The 20,829-nt window shown below is 46.5% G+C and overlaps 10 protein-coding genes and 1 non-coding gene across 11 annotated transcripts; 6 read left to right on the forward strand and 5 right to left on the reverse strand.

Moving 5' to 3' along the window:
- Positions 1 to 1,281: 1,281 nt before the first annotated feature.
- On the reverse strand, positions 1,282 to 3,026 carry TSTA_091040 (pyridine nucleotide-disulfide oxidoreductase, putative; the record flags this gene model as incomplete). The annotated part of the gene is made up of 2 exons (XM_002478782.1): positions 1,282 to 1,327; positions 1,375 to 3,026. The coding sequence occupies 2 exons, from the start codon at positions 3,024 to 3,026 to the stop codon at positions 1,282 to 1,284; spliced, it is 1,698 nt and encodes a 565-aa protein (XP_002478827.1).
- A 1,514-nt stretch (positions 3,027 to 4,540) lies between these two features.
- Positions 4,541 to 6,165, forward strand: TSTA_091050 (uncharacterized protein; the record flags this gene model as incomplete). The annotated part of the gene is made up of 2 exons (XM_002478783.1): positions 4,541 to 4,889; positions 5,513 to 6,165. 2 exons carry the CDS (start codon positions 4,541 to 4,543, stop codon positions 6,163 to 6,165), a joined length of 1,002 nt encoding a protein of 333 aa, XP_002478828.1.
- Positions 6,166 to 6,599: 434 nt separating this feature from the next.
- On the forward strand, positions 6,600 to 7,118 carry TSTA_091060 (uncharacterized protein; the record flags this gene model as incomplete). Its single annotated transcript, XM_002478784.1, has 1 exon — positions 6,600 to 7,118. One exon carries the CDS (start codon positions 6,600 to 6,602, stop codon positions 7,116 to 7,118), a length of 519 nt encoding a protein of 172 aa, XP_002478829.1.
- Positions 7,119 to 7,732: 614 nt separating this feature from the next.
- TSTA_091070 (uncharacterized protein) lies at positions 7,733 to 8,192 on the forward strand (the record flags this gene model as incomplete). The annotated part of the gene is made up of 2 exons (XM_002478785.1): positions 7,733 to 8,019; positions 8,072 to 8,192. 2 exons carry the CDS (start codon positions 7,733 to 7,735, stop codon positions 8,190 to 8,192), a joined length of 408 nt encoding a protein of 135 aa, XP_002478830.1.
- Positions 8,193 to 8,437: 245 nt separating this feature from the next.
- Positions 8,438 to 10,358, reverse strand: TSTA_091080 (WD repeat protein; the record flags this gene model as incomplete). The annotated part of the gene is made up of 4 exons (XM_002478786.1): positions 8,438 to 9,799; positions 9,853 to 10,053; positions 10,108 to 10,223; positions 10,274 to 10,358. 4 exons carry the CDS (start codon positions 10,356 to 10,358, stop codon positions 8,438 to 8,440), a joined length of 1,764 nt encoding a protein of 587 aa, XP_002478831.1.
- A 548-nt stretch (positions 10,359 to 10,906) lies between these two features.
- TSTA_091090 (diacylglycerol O-acyltransferase (DgaT), putative) lies at positions 10,907 to 12,742 on the forward strand (the record flags this gene model as incomplete). Its single annotated transcript, XM_002478787.1, has 4 exons — positions 10,907 to 11,180; positions 11,228 to 11,268; positions 11,314 to 12,319; positions 12,371 to 12,742. The coding sequence occupies 4 exons, from the start codon at positions 10,907 to 10,909 to the stop codon at positions 12,595 to 12,597; spliced, it is 1,548 nt and encodes a 515-aa protein (XP_002478832.1). The 3' UTR covers positions 12,598 to 12,742.
- A 1,153-nt stretch (positions 12,743 to 13,895) lies between these two features.
- On the forward strand, positions 13,896 to 14,470 carry TSTA_091100 (glutathione S-transferase, putative; the record flags this gene model as incomplete). Its single annotated transcript, XM_002478788.1, has 3 exons — positions 13,896 to 13,927; positions 13,991 to 14,126; positions 14,183 to 14,470. The coding sequence occupies 3 exons, from the start codon at positions 13,896 to 13,898 to the stop codon at positions 14,468 to 14,470; spliced, it is 456 nt and encodes a 151-aa protein (XP_002478833.1).
- Positions 14,471 to 16,347: 1,877 nt separating this feature from the next.
- On the reverse strand, positions 16,348 to 16,428 carry TSTA_091110. The gene has a single exon. It is a non-coding gene; the product is annotated as a tRNA-Ser (tRNA).
- A 376-nt stretch (positions 16,429 to 16,804) lies between these two features.
- TSTA_091120 (uncharacterized protein) lies at positions 16,805 to 17,175 on the reverse strand (the record flags this gene model as incomplete). The annotated part of the gene is made up of 2 exons (XM_002478789.1): positions 16,805 to 16,821; positions 16,857 to 17,175. The coding sequence occupies 2 exons, from the start codon at positions 17,173 to 17,175 to the stop codon at positions 16,805 to 16,807; spliced, it is 336 nt and encodes a 111-aa protein (XP_002478834.1).
- A 278-nt stretch (positions 17,176 to 17,453) lies between these two features.
- Positions 17,454 to 19,659, forward strand: TSTA_091130 (peroxisomal membrane protein Pex17, putative; the record flags this gene model as incomplete). The annotated part of the gene is made up of 3 exons (XM_002478790.1): positions 17,454 to 17,527; positions 17,583 to 18,580; positions 18,626 to 19,659. The coding sequence occupies 3 exons, from the start codon at positions 17,454 to 17,456 to the stop codon at positions 19,657 to 19,659; spliced, it is 2,106 nt and encodes a 701-aa protein (XP_002478835.1).
- A 68-nt stretch (positions 19,660 to 19,727) lies between these two features.
- Positions 19,728 to 20,732, reverse strand: TSTA_091140 (prenyl cysteine carboxyl methyltransferase Ste14; the record flags this gene model as incomplete). Its single annotated transcript, XM_002478791.1, has 2 exons — positions 19,728 to 19,816; positions 19,871 to 20,732. The coding sequence occupies 2 exons, from the start codon at positions 20,730 to 20,732 to the stop codon at positions 19,728 to 19,730; spliced, it is 951 nt and encodes a 316-aa protein (XP_002478836.1).
- Between the last annotated feature and the right edge of the window lie 97 nt (positions 20,733 to 20,829).

Below are 20,829 nucleotides of genomic sequence, written 5' to 3' on the forward strand. Positions count from 1 at the left end.
AAGGTGAGGACCGCGTGCATCAACAAATCATCACAATAAGCTAAAGGTAGCACGTGTGTCACGAAAGGATTGTATTGCATCGGAGTCACTGCAAGTAGACCAGAAGTGTGCTGTATATAATGTTGAAGAAGAAGCCGCGAGTTATAGCTGCGCAATGGACCGCCGGCTGTGTCAAAGACTGACAGGAACAATTGCGGTTCGCAAGCGTCAGATGTGCACGATACTTTTGATGCTGTAATCGAGGAGAACGATGGGGCCGGCGATCTTGTAACTGAAATTGACACTGTTGGTGAAGCTGAAGCTGAGGAGAACGGTGAACACGACGAGCCTGCGTCGATGCCTTCTTTCATGAATTCTTCCGGGTTCGAGATGCTCGGACTGGATTGAGACTGTCTTGTCGGCATCAGCACTTCTTTATGCCGGCGAGTTACCGAAGACGTCTCGGAGACATTGTCTAGCTCTGTCTCTGGTGATGGCCATGAGCAAGTCAGCGAGTTCCGCACGCATGCGGTGCAAACCGGCCTGACTTCGTCGCACTTCTTTCTTCGTTGACGACAGGTGAGACAACCTGTTTTGGTACGTGTGAAACGTTGCCGGGGCCGCATTGGAATGATGGAGTCATGTATCGCCTTGGAGGAGGTTACTTCAGCTAACGCAAGTATGGGAAATTGTTCCCCAGATTGCAAGATGAAGTGGAGAGAGATAAGCAGTGCTTAGTTATCTCGGGATTTGATCCGCTTGTCTCCTCTTTCCCCTCACTCGGAACTCGGAGTGACCTGGGATGTTGTTGCCTAGTTATAAAGTCGAGACCTTTGAATTCTTCTCAAGCATAGATATAGGAGCGCGACAATGAGAACTTTAGCAGTCAGGTCCATACCACAAATACCCTAGGGTTATCTCAGGGCTGTAACCCCCGTATATGGAGTTCTGACCTAACCCTAGCGTCTAACCCCATCCCTAAGCGAGCGAATGGGCTTCAGATTCCCGTACAGATTTTCAGATAAGGATTTTACCCTTTCAATTACTATGGCCATTCATTAATCTAGGAGTATGATTCTTGATTTCAATGTCGTAGTAGACCGCTGTGAAGCAGCATCAACAGAGTGAGAGAAGTGATGACACACTAACCCTAAAGCCCCTTTTAATCACCTGGACCAGCGCGGTGAGAGAGGCTTCTCATCATAAGCGCATGGTCAGCATTGCTCAATAATATCTACGATTAATCACTCTTCTCTCTGTGTTACAGTACATGCAAAAGGTGGAACTAAGCTGTTGTTTTAGCTATGGATTTTGACACAGTGTCGCCTTGCAGGCTACAAACTTAGGGCTACAAAATCAACGTGACGTGTTTAAGATGTCTGATAACCCCCTGACACCCACAGTTTCCATCCACCATCGAGATTAGCGACCTCGTATCCAAGTTGTTTCAATATCCGATGAGCAATATATCCGTGGTAGCCTACTCGGGAGTAGACTAGGACGGGATGCTCTTTGTCAATGTTATCTAGGTTTTCTCGCAGCGTGTCCAGGGGAATGTTTCGCGATGACGGAATATTGCTCTGAGTATAGTTCTCTGCTGTGCGGACGTCGATGATTTGCCATTCTGATGTATGACCGACGAGCTCATTCGGATGCAAAGTGCGAACTTCTTGTCGTAAAATATTACCGGCGGCACAGCCAGCTACATTCACGGGATCCCTTGCAGTACCGTACTGCGGCGCATAGGAGAGTTCGAGCTGCTCTAGGTCAAACACGGACATGCCAGCCTGAAGTGCGGTTGAGAGTACGTCAATGCGCTTGTCAACGCCGTACTTGCCGACGGCTTGAGCCCCGAGCAGGCGTCCCGTGTACGGTTCAAAGATGATGCGTAGAGTAAGTAAGCTCGATGCAGGATAATAGCCTTCATGATCTGGCGTATGGACAGTCACCCATTGCGGATTGTATCCGATATGCCGAAGGGCTTTCACAGACATTCCTGTCATGGCGACAGTGAGGTTGAAGACTTTGGAAATGAAGGTTCCCACATTTCCTGCATAAGCACTAGCTTGTCCATAGATATGATTTGCTGCTAGGCGTCCTTGTCGACTACCTGGTCCTCCGAGGGCCAAGATTCCCGGGCTGTGCGCGAGTCTATTCTCCGTTTCAACCATATCCCCTATTGCATAGATATCCGGATCACTAGTTTGCATAAAAGTATTAACAGTGACGCCTCGTTTGGCAGCCAACCCGGCGGCTCGAGCAATGCTGACTCTCGGATTGAGGCCAATAGCAGCAACAACCAGATCAGTGGCTACAACAGAGCCATCATCCAACTGAAGATGAGAGCAATCATCATCCGCGTCAATCATTACGAGTTTCTGCACTGTTGTCCCGAGGTATAGTTGCACTTTATTGGAACTCAGTTCTGTCTGCAAGTAGTGCGCAATGTCCTTGTCGAATGCCGGATGGATCTGGTCACTCGCCTCAATAAGAGTCACTTGCAGACCTAGCCGTAACAGACTTTCCGCCGCCCTCAGTCCGATGAATCCTGCTCCGATTACGGTTGCTCGCCGACTCTCATGTTTCGAGATGTAGGCTTTGATTGCTTGTAGATCCTTTTGCTTGCGCAAGGTGAAGAAATTGCGTGTACCCTTGATTCCCTCAATCTCTGGCAAGGCCGGATCTGCGCCTATTGCCAGAACCAATTTATCATATGAAAGATGATACACGTTCTCTTCTGAATCTACTGACTTCAGCAAAATCGTCCTCTCTTTCTTGGAAATGCTAATCAATTCGGTATTGATGCGTAACTCCAAGTTAAACCGAGCCTTTAACCCAGCAGGAGTCTGCGGAATCAAAGCTGTATCTCCCTCGATCACACTATCCAGCACATTCGGAACTCCGGAGTTGGCATGGCTCGCGTAGGGTCCTTTCTCAATGACTGTGATCATAGCACGTTCATCAAGTCGACGGCAACGGACTGCGGCGGCCATGCCAGCAGCTGCGCCGCCGACTACAACAATTCTAAGCGGATTTTCGTTTGGCATTGTGAGAAGGATGGGATATTAAATCGCGGGATTTGTTTACAATGAACTGAGCTGTCAATTACGATGCCTTTTTATCTAAAATATGTTGATCACGCGCCATTTGCGTGATCTGAGAATCGTATGATCCATGGAAAAGTCATAACCAGCGTTCCCTCATCCGTCCGCCACCTTTCCGTGTAACTAACACAATTTCTATGGACATAGCCAGGGTTAATTACAATACAAGAGAACTTTAATGATGCTGGTACTCACCTTGTTTAGCTTTTTAAGCTGCAATCTTTGCATGATGTTCTTGAGTCCGACTCGCCGTTTTGGTCATTGCTCCTTTCTCCCGAATTGGTCCCTCGGGCAGCTTTATTTCTGGCGGTTTGGCAATCTTGTCCAATTTTTTATCGAGGGATGCAATATTTGAGCGTTTGCATAAATCGTGCTTTTTGTGTGTGCATTGTCCGCAGATGGGAGTCTGTTCGCCCGAGGAGATTTCCGGCGTTGTAGCATAGGATGACTCCTCGATGATGCGGCGAGATGCCTGCGAACCAGGCGAAAGGTATTGATATTGATAGTTTGAAGATTCCATTGTGGTTGATTGGTTTGCTTTTTTTTTTGTTATTGATGATATTGAGATCGGAGAAATGGCGCTGATCATCGAGATCCCTGACCTATTAATATAAACAAAAGCACATATCGATTGGATAAATGTCGTGTGATATCGGAGCATTATGCCTTTTCAAAGAAGAGGCTTTTTGGTAATTGTATGCGAGCTATTCCGGGGTCTGGATTGTGGTATAACACATGTGATCTAGCCAACAGGTGATGTCCGGGGCAGTATATGGAGTCAATCGCCGTATGAGTCATTGACTTCTTGTCCGGAGGCGATCCGGGGATAGATCTGTAAGATTAGGAATGTGCCAGAAGATGTTTCCATGGTCCATGTCTGTCACACAGGTACGATGTTGGGGTGGGCTGGGATATGCACAGATCTGACCTAAGTCGCGATCTAGTCCTTTCTCAGCAATACAAGCTTTATCTTAGCGATTCAGGAGTTTTGGAGAATAAATCAATTTTTTGGTACTAAATATCGTCCATATATTAGACCTATGAATAAAGATCGATCTAGCTATCCATAGCTATAAAGTAATCACCGTTGTTCAACCATGGCCTGGATCGTGTCGAATGGTAAGCGAGATATCAAGATGACGAGTCCATAGTATGATAACTATACAAATATCTACAACATCGGAAGCAAGCGATGGTTCATGTAAAATCGAAAACTAGAGATACAATACACCTTCATCATGCACTGGCGAAAATCGCTTCTCCTCCTTTTGGCCTTCGGCCGGGAGATAATGAGCTTACCCAATTGCACTGCGGCCGACATCTCAAACCTGCTGCAACTCGGTAATTGTGACTTGCCGCGGTGGTAACATTACCTGTGGCACAAAATGCCCTGCTGGACCAGCCATCGCCGGCTGTCCCTCCTTCGCCTCGGTCTCGCAGGCCGAGCTTAATTAATAATGGCTGCCCCCACAGCATGCGGATCAGATCAGAATCGGCCCTGTAAAGGTTGCTGGGTATGGTTCAATGCTCTCTGTTCCTGTCTCAAGTCTCCCGGAAGCTGCAGCACCAGCAAGGCCAATCCTCCTTATTGGGTTCTGGTGAATCCCACCTTGATTACTTCAAGTGTCCTGGTTCCAGACTTTCGCGACGTGCAGAAGAATCATGCTACCCTTCGCGATGCTGTATGGGACTTTGGGCAGACGGTATCGGTTCCACGCCTGGAAGCTTTAGCTACTAACACTGCACACTCCAAGACACAGGATCCAGTCCATATGCACGCATGCCCGGTTAATCCCGCAGTAAACGGTGAGCTCTTGCCCCGGTTAATGTAGCGCTGCCATTAGCGGCGTCACTGATGATATTGACAACGTTCTGGGAATGACCGGCTTTTGTTCGTACTTTGTTGGCGCGGCTGTGATTCGTGATTCGTGATAGCAATGGATATATTTGATCATGCGTCACAGCAGATAATCTGGATACTGAGCTGTTTGTTAGCATGACCATCATGAATGATTTGAAGCTAATAATGCAATTGCTTTCTATCGAAAAGCTAATTTCCTTGGATAGTTTGTGATTTCATGCCAATAATTGCCGAATCAGGTAGCTTCTCCCTCTCCCCGTGTCCCCGAACTATAGGATTCTAAGCTGGAACAGTGCCTGGCTGAAATTATTGTAAGAGTCGTCGGTGATATTTCGGATACGGCCAGAAGGAGTATGCATTCATTGTATCATAGACTTTACACGCATCCAGAACCTTGCATTGGCATCACGCCACTTGGTGTGGCGAGATGACAGCCAGACATTCATGAAGGTTAGGGCAAGTCTATAAGACCCCGCAAAGACCCCGAATGGATCCCCCATATTCTATACAACAGCTTATACACAATTAATCTTCACGATAAACAATTTCAACTTTTCAAAGCAAACAGCAAAAGAAGGAAAAATGGCCACTCCCGACCAACTCTATCACGTCCTGTTCGTGACGTCCCATTTACAAAAAGACCCCAATGGGAAATTCCAAAAACTCCGCATCACCGGCACATACGTCTCATTGGAGTCCGCAAAGAAGGCTGCGCATCAATGCCTCTTTGACGCCGGCTACGAACTCGAATGGTTCAAAAAATACGAGATTGGCGACAGCGAAAACGTGAACGGTCAAGTCGTCCATGCCGTGGCTCCGGCCGGGTCTACATACCGTGTTCGCGTCCTTACCACCCCCAACACCATCAACAAGCCTCTTCCCAACCATGAAGACGGCAGAATCGCGGCAGATTTGTATTATGTCGTTCAGATCAAGTCCGGATTGGAAGACGAAGAAAGTCGGGATATCAACATAGAAGGGGTGTTTACTTCGTATTCCGAGGCGCGCGAGTCTGCGCTTCGAGTGCTTTTGGACGCCGGAGATGGAGTGTCAAAGGATAGTTTTGCCGCTTACGATGAAGCCGGTCCTGGTCAGGCGGACTGTGGGTATGGAGATAATATCATTGTGCATGCTGTGGGAAATAACGGCGAGAATTTCCTGGTTAGTGTGGTCAAGGGTCAGGTATTGGAAAGTGTACGTCTAGCAGAAGCGTCATTTTAAACCACTATTTAGGCAGCAAGCATTTATTTAATTCTCTCCTCTGGATTGTTCTTGTAAATGCCCGTAGAAGTTTGCAAATGTATCGGCGCATCTGCATGAGCGCCCTCGTGTTGTGAGTTAAGCTATGATGATAGTGGAGAGGCCCCGGAAACAGCCTGAAAATCTCGCCAACGCTATCTTCGCCGAAATGATCCGGGGAAGGTATTTCTGGCTGAATTAGTCAGCTGAGTATCGTTGGGAATGGTTTCCGAGGTCAAGAGGGAGTATTGTCGTCATCCGATCCAAATGGTATGATGTCCAGCATCATAAGTTGCGTGACGTTAAATCTTGACTATTTCAACTGTATATCTTGCCTCCATTCTCTTGATGTCTTCGTATCTGAAAAATAATATCACAAAAAAAAAACATACAAACGAGAAATCTTCAACTTCAAAATGACACTCGACGCAGTCTTCGATATAATATGGGACATCCTACTGTCCTTCTACGTTATCCGCGGCGCTCTCCACTACTCAACCCTAACATTCATCTGCAGTCTTCCTCTAGCAGGAAGCAGCCTGGTCTTGACCTACCCTACACTGGACTTCACCCAGCGCCAAACGCAGGCCACGATCCTATTCTTCTTCACAGTCATCGTCTTTGTCTGCGCACAATACACAATGCGACTCTATAAAGTCCCATATCAGACCAGCTATCGACTGTCCATTGGCTTGGTGGGCGCGGTGTTTCTACTCGGCGGAGAGTTGGCGGCATGGACGGTCTTGCACAAGCGGTGGAGTATCTGGAGAGAATGGTATGAGCAGAGTAATGCGATTGTGCTCGGTGGACTGGGGGTTATGGCGGCGATTTTTGCGTTGATGCCGTGCTTGTTGATGCTGGCTGGAGGCGCGGCAGAGTCTCTGTTGATGGATGAACCTCCTGATGTCGCTGAGGAGCAGACCAAGAAAGATTGATTGTTATCTTTGGAATATGGGATGTATTTTACAATGTCGCACGTGAAAATAGGGATGTAAGATATTAATAATACCTGAGTATGAAATATACGCCCATTGAAGCTGCTTATATTCTTGATAAAGACGAGTTCGACTTGCATGTATCTTATCTGAGAACTGAAACTCTGAGAGTGCCATCTTCCTGTTCCCATATGGTTCTGGGTCATATTAGGGCCTGCTACAGGAACATGCATGGGCCTGTGCATCCCACCTCGCAATTGCAAAAAGGAATTGATGAGTAACGATCACCCAACCATGTAAATTGGATTGAGCAAAGCTAGTCCAGTAAGTCCACTTATGTACAAAGTTAACATGGAAAATACTTGAGACAGACAAGGGTAGGGCTAGCGACAATAATACATAACTTTCGTATTGTCAGGGTATATATATTCGTATTACCATTTTCAGATACCGTCTCGTAATAAACCAAGTGGAGAACTGCTTCACCCTGACCTTTTCAGAGCTTCACCTCACCACGAGCAACAGACAACAAGTCACAAGACATCCACAATGCCTCTCTAACCACCCCAATAATACCAACAAGACCAGAATTTCAGGCGGCCCCAAAACAGAAAATGAGCGACCAAGCACCCATAGACTACACCGTCCCGGCCTTCCCATCCCTCTACGTCCCCATCATCGGCGTCCCCCAATCCCAAAACTATCTCTACCATCTAACCGACATCTGGCGCTTCACACTCTACTGGACCTTGGTCCTGTACGCCGGCGCCCACGCGATAGTAGCAAGTTTTGCGGTCGCAGTACAATGGCGGAATATTAAGTGGATGTGGGTTGTGCCCGTGGCTTATATGCTTGTGTCGGTGTTTGAGGCTTTGTTGGCGGGGAGTTTAGTTGGTTTGATGTTCGTCTCTCGACCTTCATATATGGGATGGTGCTAACGTATGCTAATACAGTGTCGGCTGGGTTTATGAAGCGGGCAATTTCTCCATGACGACGTGGATTCCTCTGGTTTGGGCTTGTATTAATGTTTTGGTTCTTATTATTTCCAGTTTTCCTATGCAAGCAGCTATGTGACGGGCTCACCGACCAGTGCTCACCATTGGAACTTATTCGCCGAAAAAATATTATTATACAAATCAGCCTCCGAAATTACCGGACCTGTTCATACATCATCACGACTCAAAATATATAACGCCAACTCCGATGCAATTTCCATCAATTTTGCTCGCCATTGTATCGCATACCAACGCCAATTCAACCAGGTCCATATCATCGACTTGATACGTCAAGCGCTTGAAGTATAACCGCCTGCGGTAACATCAACTATTATGCCATGCGCTTGGATTAGCAAAATTGGGAGGAAGCTGGATTCCCTGCGCCATCAATTGTTTCTGTAATGCAGCTAAATTCAGGTTTGGGTCCAGTTTAGGAGGTTGTGGTGGTGGAGTAGCGGTCGTCGGCGCATTCATCATAAATCCGGGAATACCGGTATTATGAACTGGATAGGATGCTTGTGATGCGGCTCCCATCATTGAAGCCAAGGAGTTGGCATCCATACCAGGCATCGACATGTTGGGTTGCAGTGGTGGTGGCTGGTAATTGCCAATACCTGGGAGTAATCCCGATGGCCCAGCATCCGATGAGATACCTGGCAGTTGCATGCCCTGGATACCAGGAAGACTTGATGCAGCAGTCTTTTGATCGACCAGTCCCTCCGCTTCGTCTTGTGCTTCTTGCTCCTCCTCTTCTCGCATCTGTTTTTTCCCAAAGCCGCGGTTCCACGTCCCTTGTGCCTCGGCGGCTTCTTCACCAATGTGGAAGCGGTCTTTCATATACGCAGTTTCTCCTGGACGAGCTCGGGACCAGAAACGGGTGAAATTATCTTTTGAACCGGAGGCCAATATGTGGCCCAGCGGGTGCCAGTTTAAGGACCAGATAGTTGAAGCGTGGGCGTACTGAATGCGGTGTGCGGGGTGTATGACCTGTGGCGGAGTGTTGAGAGGATCATTGCTATCGTAAGGCGCAACAGTAGGGACATGGCCTGAAGGAAGATTCGGTTCGTCCAATAGATAATGATACAGTGAACCGTCCTCACTGCCTGTTGATATCAATGAACTATGGACTGGATGCCACGTCAATGAAGATATGGGCTTTTCGTGTCCTCGAAGGATACAAATATCGCGCATCATCCGAAGATCGAATACTCTTGCTGTGCAATCGCGTGACGACGTAGCGAGAAGGTTACTGTTCACTCGAGAGAACTTCGTAGTGGTAACTGTATTCTTGTGACTGTGTAGAGTGGTTAAACATCTCCCGGTTCGAGGATCCCAAAACTTGACCTGGTGGTCTTTCGACCCTGACACTAACAATCCTTTGGTCGGATGCCAATCGCAGGATTTCACATCCCAGTTATGGCCCGTCAACACTGTATCGCAAGCTCGCGCAGTGAAATCAAAGATTTTCAATGTCGTATCGTCCGAAGCTGAAAGAAATTTCGTGTCGCTCGGACCCCATGCCAAATCTCGAACGGCGTCGTGATGCGCATCATCCACGGTCTCGACGTTGTTGAAATTCGGTCGCCAATATTTGACATCTCCCTTTTGTCCACCGGATATTAACCAGTCGTGGCTATGCGACCATGCAGCGGACGTAACGCCGGCTTGGAATTGATCATAATGGGCCTACCCCACGATATATCAGCATGGATGACCATGTCTCGACCGTTTTCACTCACATCCATCACCGTCTCGAAATTAAATGCCGTTCCATTCCACAGCATGAATTCGCCAGTATGGCCGCCAGTCAACAATCTTCGACCTTCGGGTGTCCATCTCACTACAGTTATAGGTTTCTTTGATTTTCCGATAGATTGATGCAAGTGTCGGACAGGTATCGTGTCGGCGGGGGAATGAATTCGTGCTAACGGCGGAAGCATCTATAATCGTACTCAGCAGCTGAAACGACCCATCGCATTGGACGATAAGCTCACATCAACGGTGTAACTCAGACTCGGCCTTTCGACTTCCATTTGGTGAGCTCCCTTGTATCTTGGTCTTCGCGTCCGCATCCATTGCACAACTGATGAGCCGTAGTCCGTGACGGGTCCTAAGAGCAGGTCAATTACGATCAATAGCCAAGGATGATCGAATAAGTACTTGGTCTTCGGGGAAGTCCAATGCCGCCTTCATAAGTCCTCCTGCCTCCGTAGAAGCCATCACCACCGTCTTCATAAGCAGCCATGTTGACTTGTTGTTAGTCAAATAAGCTGTTCTTGATGAGGTTGAATGAATCTCTTTAAGCTGTTTAGCTTTTGGCGACAGAGCGGAAAGGCGCGCGCACCGACCACTTGGCGGAGCAGGGGTCTGATTGGCCCGTCCAACAGCTGCCTTCCTGCACCGCACGCGCTGGAGCCTCAGGCCTCACAGGTCTTTGGCGTTATCAAGCTATCAACTATCCATGTATGTCAAACAGTTCCAGACCAGACCCCTCTCGGCCCCTCCTCTATTATAGCTATCTTTACCAATATATAAGCTAGCTGCTGCTTCTTTTCATTATATATTCTCTTTTTTTTCTGCTTCAATCATACAAACTCGAGTCGTTCCAGACATGCTGGGACCACTATCACATGCTAATTGTCGCCACTGAGTGAAAACATTCCGCTTGGAGACGGAATCCGGGGCTTTTTATCTAGCACGATCGAAGACTGAAAGAATATTCTTATTTTCTGCATCGGATCAATCGTTTCTCAATTATATCAAGGCATCGACTTGCTGTTCGCAGTTGTCACGATGCTCATGGTGACGCAGGCGACCATCACCACGGGTGTGGATGTGCCAGGCACAGCCCGCCATAATACTTACGGCGCCAATGGGAAACGTACTAGTGCGACAGTGTCACCACCATTGCAAGATGTCTCGAGCACATCATCGGAGAAGAAAAGGGGCAGTAAATACCGACATATTGCGGCATATCATTCATCACTACGGACTTCGTGTCTAAGCACGGATTCTACAGTCAACCCGAGCTTCATTGGCTTTCGCAATTTGATGGTTATTGTTTTGAGTATGCCCGAACACTTCATTTCACCGGATGATACTGACTCTGTCTAGTTGTTATGAACCTCAGACTTGTTGTCGAGAATTTCATGAAGGTAAGACCACTCGTCAATTATGAAGCTATAATCTGACGTCACTAGTATGGTGTCCTTATTTGTATAAAATGCCACGACTACAGAAAAAACGATCTTTTCCTCGCTTCTATACTCACTGCGCTCGTTCCGTGTCATCTCTTTGTGGCATATATCATCGAACTGGCCGCTGCGCAACAGGCCAAGGGAGCTATAGGCCGGAAAAAGAAGAGTGACAATGTCGCTGCGCAAACAGAAAAGGAACAGCAGACCTTCCAGCTTACCTGGCGCTTTATCGCTTTTGCGCATACTGTCAATGCCACGCTGTGCCTGGCTGTGACGAATTTCGTGGTATACTACTATGTCCACCATCCCGGTATTGGAACTATATGTGAATTGCATGCTATTATCGTATGGTTGAAGAACTGCTCGTACGCATTCACCAATCGCGATCTACGACATGCTATGCTACATCCATCGGAGCAGTCAAAGCTTCCCGAGATTTACTCTTCGTGTCCATACCCTCAGAACATTACTGTGGGCAACTTGACCTATTTCTGGCTTGCGCCTACGCTGGTTTATCAGCCCGTATACCCGCGAACCGCGCATATCCGCTGGGGGTTTGTAGGAAAGCGGCTCGTCGAGTTTGTCGTGCTGTCTGTCTTTATCTGGCTGACCTCGGCTCAATATGCTGCTCCCGTACTTCGCAATTCTCTCGACAAGATTGCCGTATTGGACATCACCTCCATCCTTGAGCGTATCATGAAACTATCGACAATATCCCTCGTGATCTGGCTAGCAGGATTCTATGCGCTATTCCAATCACTCCTGAACGCGTTGGCCGAAGTCATGCGTTTCGGCGATCGCGAATTTTATTCAGATTGGTGGAATAGCTGGAGTGTTGGGATGTACTGGCGGTCCTGGAACAAGCCTGTGTACTTGTTTATGAAAAGACACATTTTTTCTCCGCTGGTAGGAAGGGGATGGAGTCCGTTTGCAGCGAGCACTATGGTGTTTTTGTTCTCTGCTCTCTTACATGAGTTGCTTGTGGGAATACCTACCCACAATCTCATCGGTATGCTCTGTCTCTAATAGGCTGTTGAAAGAAATATACTAACTTCCGCAGGCGTCGCCTTTGCAGGTATGATGTTTCAACTTCCATTGATTTCCGCAACTCTCCCATTAGAACGAATGGACGATCCGACTACCAGGATTATTGGCAATTCGGTATTCTGGGTGACGTTTTGTCTAGTAGGCCAGCCTTTGGGCGCATTGCTATACTTTTTCGCCTGGCAGCCAAGTATGGAAGTGTTAGCAAGATGGCCAGTACATAGGGCACGCCAAGGATTATGATTTTAATCATAATCATAATTATAATCATCGATGATTATGATTTATGAGATTCCAAAATATTATAATCATAATCATTGTGATTATGATAAATGACTAATGATTAATAACTTAATCATGATTATTCTCGCGGGTAATAAAATCCCAAGTCCAGCAATCTGGTAGCTGAATATAATCTAGGACAGTAGTAGAGTATATGATAAGGATCTCGGTGTCCATCTTCCTTGTGTATTTGTATAAGGCCCTTCGGCCAGCTTTTGCCGCCTTTTGAATCTGTGTGTCGACGCCAGTATAGCTAGCTAGTATCTTCAGTTTGAAAGGTATCCCTCTTATTAGTGCTCATCTGTTTGATAATCTTCTTTGCATCTTTGTGAGCCTGCTTTGAATACCTTTAGCTACCAAATTCAGAACATGTGCCGGACAACGGATAAAGCTTATTAACTTACTTGTAACGGGGGTAGGGAATCCGGGTAAAATGTATGGCATAGAAACTAACGAGACGTGAGCTGAGAGCTAGAAACTATCTACAGGGGAGCAGGCCTGTATTACACCTGAGCAGGGCTTGCTTCATGGCATGCCCCATGCCGGAGCATGTCTACTGAGAATATCAAGCATGAGAAAAGGAAGAAGAAGAAAGCAAACTCGCGACACTAAATCCCCCGTATAATACTATCCCGTGTGCGTCGGTTCCTAATTCGGTAACCGTGATGGTTCCCGTCAATACCTTCACCGCCCGGCAGTATACCGATCGCCTCAGCCTCATTACGCCGTCACAGCCTTCGCGTCCTATCGAAATGCCACACCCAGGGATATCCTTAGTGTTGTGAAATCTCGCCGTTTTTACCTGCTTCTGCACCTGGGTGCAAGAATAGCTGCCCAATGCAACCTCTGACGGTAGAACCGTGACATTACTCCGGTTGTAAATAATCATGATTTAGGGGCAAAACTAATGATTATGATTATGGAATCATAATCAATCATTAGTAACTTAGCGTGCCCTACCAGTACATAATCTGTCTATCTAGTTGTGTATTTCCATCTATCTATCTTTATTGATAGTGACTAGAATGTTCGAGCAGTAATTCAACTCGGTAATCGGAAGCCAATCCTCCTGACTTCCCGAATGTAAATTAGGCCACCTATCAATCTATTTAGCCAAGGCACCCGCGTAATTAGGGTCTTCCCGTACCCCCCCCTCCGGGCGCTACTGTCACTGTAAGTTAGGCATAAATATCTGTTTGACATCATCCCTACAACAACTTGAGCTTCACAATTGTATCCTCGAGTACCATAACCTCAAAATGGTTTCCATTACTGTTCCTGAGAACTATGGGTAAGTTATACACCGCTATATCTATTTCTACACGTAAACAAATCACATCCTGACATCAGACAGCGCTGTCATCGCCGTCGCCCTCGGCGGAATCCCTCTACTATCCTGGGTCCAGGGTAATATCGTAACCTCACTTCGCAAACCAGCCAAAATCCGATATCCGCAATACTACGCGACACCTGCAGAATGCAAGGAGAACGTAAGTCATCCAAGTCCACAGGTCTAAAGTCTGTGTACTGACTAAGGGATATATAGCCAGCAGCATACAAATTTAACTGCGCCCAACGCGCCCACGGCAATCTTCTCGAAAACATGCCTCAGACAATACTGTACATGCTGATTGCAGGTCTGAAATGGCCCAATGCCACTGCCGCTCTGGGTACGGCGTGGATTGTGTTTCGTGCCCTGTATGCGCATGGATACGTGACGGCCGCGAAACCGAATGGTGTTGGACGGTTTCATGGAGCGCCGTTTTGGTTGGTGCAGGGTGCGCTTTGGGGGATGGCTGTTTTTGGGGTTGGGTGGGAGTTGATTAAGTTTTGAGTCAGTTAACTCTTTGAGGTGAAGGGATCGATGTTTTTTCTTTTAAATATGTGTATTATGATTGTTTTCGATGTATCTCGTGGGTTGGTAAGTGCTACTGCCTGCTGGTATCATTCCGACTATTGGCATGTCTAGTACTATCCACAGCTTCTTGATGATGAGGTACATCCTCTACATCATCCTAAACCCTGACATATTCATTCTGTGCCATCAATACCTAATCTCTGCTCTTCTCAATATGCTATGAATCCGGACAAATTCCAGTTGCTCACCTGCACCTTGGTGATGTGCTTTATCGACCAAAGGAATATCTCGCGTGGTGCGTAGAATGATTGAAAATCTGGTTTCATATGTTCGTTCCCCGTTGGCAATGAACCCCAAATTAATACCACTGATCACGTACAGCAACGTGAAGAAAATTGCTTAAGCTGCCCAGAAAGTCTCTTTTGGATTGAGTATACATTCGTATACATAGTTATGGTCATATTGACCATCCCAGGAGCATATGGATGGACTGGACATGTTGGGCTGAAGCGCAATGGCTGTATTTCTCCATCGGTTAGGGCTAACTTACACCCCTTCATAGCTGTAGATCCGTGTAGAATGGATCTACACCGCCATAGACAGAGATGACCTCGAGAGTGCAAATTTCTTAACAAGGCATTAGACATTGTGCAGAACTAGTCAATATAGATTTGATAGATTTAGCTAACTAATTATCTTCTAAATAGCATACTACTTCATAGTGCAAGCCTATAAATAAGGGTTTGCCTAATCAGTGGTTTACGCTGCATGGTTAGTTGATTAGGAGTTGGTAATGGTAAATCTAGAGATTGGGAGCTGGGAAACATTACGTGTTGGATTGCGAGTGATACTTCTCTCAGCGGACACCGCGCCTTTCCGACTCGACGCTTAACATTGCACCTACGCGGAGATGTTATTCGGATGATTGCAAAGGTAAAACGGCTGTTACTCTATCAATTGATAAAGACATTATCTACACCGCAGACTTGTTTACTCAAATCCCACGAGAGATTCGCGTTTTTTCAATACGAGCGCTACCTACAACAAATAGGAATGGAGGATGCAGATTGCTGGCCCTTGGTAGAGTGTTGTTGTATCAGGTACTCGCCTTGACAAGTCAAGAAACGAATAGATTCACTGACATGAATCCACGTTGAACGATTGGATAACCACTGTATCTGGAGAAAAAAGGCGCTGTGAGCGATGTGTCAACGATCTGATACGGTTATACCAGTAAAGACTATTCAGTCTATCACAACTGACGTCCTATCCTGATCGATATGTCTCCTTGGAATGGTCGCAGTGCGCAGCTCCGTTTACTGTTCTGGTTCTCGAAAATGAGAAAGCTGGAATGGGCAATCATTAGATGATACCTAGTTGTGAGGGCTCAATTCAGATTCCATTCTGGTAGGTAAGCAAGATAACTAGACATGAGAGAATAAAGGGGGAAAGGAGAAGAGTTGTCTTGAAGCTATCCACTAGATACTCGTCTCATCGCATTCCCACGCCTCAGCTTCGCGTTGTGGTCACGTGACATAATGACCCTAACCCTATGTCCGTTCTTTACCGCCTTGCAACCCAATCTCGGCTCCTGGTTTTGTGCTGTAACTTGTAAGCCTACATTCGTCACCAGCTAGGTTACGTTAGATTCAGAGCCGGCGAGAGCGGTGGGCTACGTACATGATTTTCCTAGCACTCTATAATTGAAAAAGGGAAGGTCGTTCTCATTTATAAGATTGTATTTAAGGGAAAAATAAAGAAATTTAGAGGGAAAAAAAAAATTATTAACAAAGAAAATAAATTAACTTTCCTCTTTGTTAATATTTTTTTTTTTCCAAAAAAGATACACATGTCGACACCAGCAAGATTCGAACTTGCGCATCCGAAGATACACGCTTAGCAGGCGTGCGCCTTAACCACTCGGCCATAGTGTCTTGTATGTTGTATTGTACCGTGCCTTGAGAATATATACTAAAACCAGGATCTATGTGGCTATCAACGATGTTTTATCTTTCGATTAATTCATATGTGGATGGAATTTGTTGCCAATACGAGGTCTTTGCGACGGTCCATATTGGATATTTGTAATGTAAGCCTATAATCAAGGGTTCTGCCAAATCGGTGGTTTAAGCTGCATGGTTACCGAGGGGCGTTGGCGATATGATGTGTACCTATTTATAATTTTTTATATCATTGCATGTTAGGTATCTATCCAGACTCCTTTGATAATCAAATAACAGTAACTACTGGAGTATGACCAGTCCTAGTATCCTAGGACTAGGACTGTAAATCACCACAATATGAACAAGTTCAATTGCCAGTGGCCACTGTATTCTGTAATTCATGTGCAATGTTAACTAACTATATTTGTCATGGTGAGGATCATATTGCTTCAGAGTATCGCCAACTTTCTTGAACTTATTCACCCATGTTGCCATCCTGTCAAGAACATCCCGCACGATAATCCTACAACCGGAGATTGTGGTGAAAGCCCACCTTCCCTGATCACATAACTTTCGTTTATCTTGAACAGCCTGCACAATGACTTCAACGATTGTTATGTCTTTGCCTGTCAGGGCTTGACTCGGAGTATAGCGTTGCAGCGAGCTCTTCTTCTCCTCTGGCGACAGCAAGTCAAGGGCAGGACCCCATGCGTCAAGTCGTTGGGGACTTACACTCATCGTGAACACTGTTATCAGAGTATAGATGTAATATAGAGAGATCTCTCAGACTTATACTGTGGAGAATCATCAGAAACTTACTGTGATATAACGAAATAAGGGCTTTTGTTCGTTATAATAGAAAGTTCCTTGGTACCCTGCTAAAGTGGATGTGTTTGCATATTTTGCTTCGGACGTACTTACCTCGGCAAGAAGCTCATTGTCCGCGATAATTCCACAACTTGGTATACAGTATGACTTCACCAACTCTCGCGCTCAAGCTTCACTAATCTATAATCATGGCAACAGAGCGCTCTCTAGCGACTCTATTGCGATCGCTACAGATCGCCTCGGAGCCTCAAGATGCCTTAGCGTGAGTTATGATCCCATCATGTGCAAACTGAATGCGACTGACAACCGATCAACAGTCTACTCCCAACATCAACCAGTTTCCTTGCCATACTCACGAATCATTTAAATGTAACTCTACTATCATCCCAACTTCTTTCCTCACCAGCTATATGGGACCATACCGTCGACCTACACACTTGCCGCCGAATCCTCGGCGTATTCAACACTGCCGCAATCGGCATCCTACAAAACGAGGCATCCGACGAACCTCGCGCTCCGTATACAAGACGTGGTCTTGACCGAGAAGCATGGGTCAAAGCTGTGATCAATGGTGCAGACGAAAAATCCCCACGGTGGCGACATGTGCTTCTTCTCGGTGGTGTGTTGCTCGGATTCGAGGGACAGAATAGACAGGGCCTGCCACGGAATTTGAGAAATAAAGTTGAATCTGCACTTGTGCGAGCGACGCAATTGGCCCTTGATGAAAATATTGGTCTCGATGGGATTGGTGGGTATGCGATTACTATGGTGCTTAATTATACGTTTGAGCTTCTTTCGGATTGGCATCGGAGTCAGATCAATTATGATCGAGTGTTACCACTTATGATCCAGGCAACACTCTTCTCGAACGAGGGACTTGGCAGCGCATATTTTCTGGGTGCCATTGATCATGAGATTGTCGAAGGTGGAGTGTCGAAGAAATTCGGCTGGTCTGCGACTTCGACCTCGTACCAGAACGTCAAGGATATATCTTCTCGACCGCTGATAGCGTCGTTGGGACCATTGTCACGACTGATAGCACATGTCATGGAGAACGTGACCAATCCGAATATTGTCTCTGATGGAATGAGTTCTATCAACGACTTTGTCCGGATATTGCTTGTCCAATGGCGCCAAAACAAGTTGTCTGAAGTCGACCCTTCTGAAGAGACGGAATTTTTGGATGCAGAGTCTTTGAAAACTACGATACCGGACTTGTGGCGATTACTTCGGTCGATTATGTTTTCGGCTGTTATAATTTTGCGAGCTGTGTTGGGCCGAGTGCTGAACGATAGGGTGCTAGCTGCTGGCAGTGGTAAGTTTTCTGTCTCTGATACACCACAAAATACTAACGATATAGTTGCACCTTTCATCGCGGTACAATCATTACATATTCTACGAAATTTATATTTCATCACATCCCGCACAGGACAAAGCTCCTCATCGCAATACTCATTCGTGAACCTTGTCGCAATCGATATTTTAGCTCAATACCCCGAACTCACCGAGAACTTCCTCCGAACCATCAAACCCATTGAAATGGGCCAAATTCCTCCCCATCCTCTCGAGCGGTGTCTCGATCTCTTCTTCCTAAACACATCCGAGCATTTCGCATTAACGCTACCTCCCCTCGCGAACGAGGAACTGATTATCGCCGCTGCAACACCATATCTCGCCGCGGGAGGGAATAATCATCTTTTAGAGATTTTTGAAGCAGCGCATAGTGTCGTGTTGGCCGTTTTCTCGGCGCCACAGAATGTGGATATCACTGCCAAACATTTACCGTTTTATGTCGATAATCTCTTCGCAGTATACCCTCAAAACCTATCAGTTCGCCAATTTCGGCTTGCATTCAAATCCGTCGTTCGTATCGCCGCACCACCATCTCCTTTATCCAATACCCAACCCCTTCTCGCCGCCACACTCCTTGAACTCGCGCACGAACGCGCTTTGACATCTTCCTCAACTCTCCTCCCGCCATCATCAACATCCGTTGAAACCACCTTGGAACATCCACCCCCTCCTTTATCCGAAAAATCAGGCATAATCCTTGCCATGATCGATTCTTTCCCCAGTTTAATGATTGAAGATCTCGAAGAATTCTTGCCGCTGATTGCGCGGCTCATTCATACTCTACGCCCTGATTCCGAAGAAAGCATTAAGAGGATATGCATTGAGCGGTTCTGGGAGGTGTTGAGTAATGGAGAGATGGATGTGGAGAGGGCGAATTTTTGTGTGATTTGGTGGAGTACGAGGGGTGGGAGGGAACTTTTGCTTTTTGGTGAGAATCATCAGATTGAATCTGGAGATTCAGATGGTGGACAACCGCAAGAAGAGGAGGTTGTTATGAGTGGTGGGATTGTGGATGTTGTCCCTCGGGAGAGTAAGTTGTGACTAGTACAAGTATTAAGATCTATACATCCAATATAACGCCAATTTACTCAGTAAATAACTGGATATCGCTATGCAATAAACGGAATTCCAATAATAGTCCTACTCTTGTAAGAAATATATTCGTCCCCGAAGAAGGCAATAAGGAATCTTTCTTCACCTATTAACTAACAGTCAGCATATCAGATAACCAAGTAGGAGTAAGAAGACTTACGATAAATCCTCGAATTAAAAAACTGCCATAACACCACCGCATAACCCACAAAACAAACCACATTCTGCAAGACCAACTGACTCCCCAACCCCCACCAAAAGAATCCAAAATAACTCGGATGTCGCAGAAACCTGTATATACCTCCCGTGACCAATACGTGACCTTCTTGACGACGGACTTGAACGACGTGATTGAAATTAGTCCCCGCGGTAGCCATGGCTAGTGTTCGGACAATTTGGCCTGTAACCATGCATATAATCCCGAAGATGACGGAGATGGTTGAGAAGGTGCTGAGGATCGGTGATGTCGAGGGTGCGAAAAAGTAGTGTGATATTAGACATTCCAGCATCGCAGAACCATGCGCAATGTTATATGCGGGACCGTTGGAGGTGAGTAGGAAGGAAGACACGTCTGCGTATTGGGTGTTGTATTGCGCCGTGGCCCAGTATTCGAGGAAATGGAAGAGACATAGCGAGGATATGAAGAATGGTATTCGCCATAAGCGGGTCTGGTATATTGTGAGTAAGAGGATGGTTATTGTGGACGAGATTCCGAGAACGACGCCGATGAAGAATGCGCGTGTTGAGATGCCGGAGAGGGACATTTCGCCATTGGGGAGGATGACGGAGGGGTCGAGTTGATTTGAGGATGTTGCTGTTGAGTGGTTTGGTGGGTTGGCGTTGCCGTTTGGAGGAGCGATGTGCATACTCGGATTGTAGGCTGTGTAGTTGGTTGACGGATTGTTGGAAGGTATGCTGGATGTTGGTGGACGCCAGGCTAGGTGTTCTCCATCGCTTCTCGGTCTGATGTCTGAAGGTTCAGACGGGCGATGGACCGTGAATGAGGATACTCCGATCGACATGTTGGAGTGATTAATCAGTAGTCACTTATCGACTGACATATTCCAAAGGTATTAGACATGTGTCATTGCAGAGGTGGTCTCACTATATCAAGACATC

This window comes from Talaromyces stipitatus, genomic scaffold (genome assembly GCF_000003125.1).
Source record: "Talaromyces stipitatus ATCC 10500 scf_1105507295527 genomic scaffold, whole genome shotgun sequence".
Lineage (NCBI taxonomy): Eukaryota > Fungi > Ascomycota > Eurotiomycetes > Eurotiales > Trichocomaceae > Talaromyces > Talaromyces stipitatus.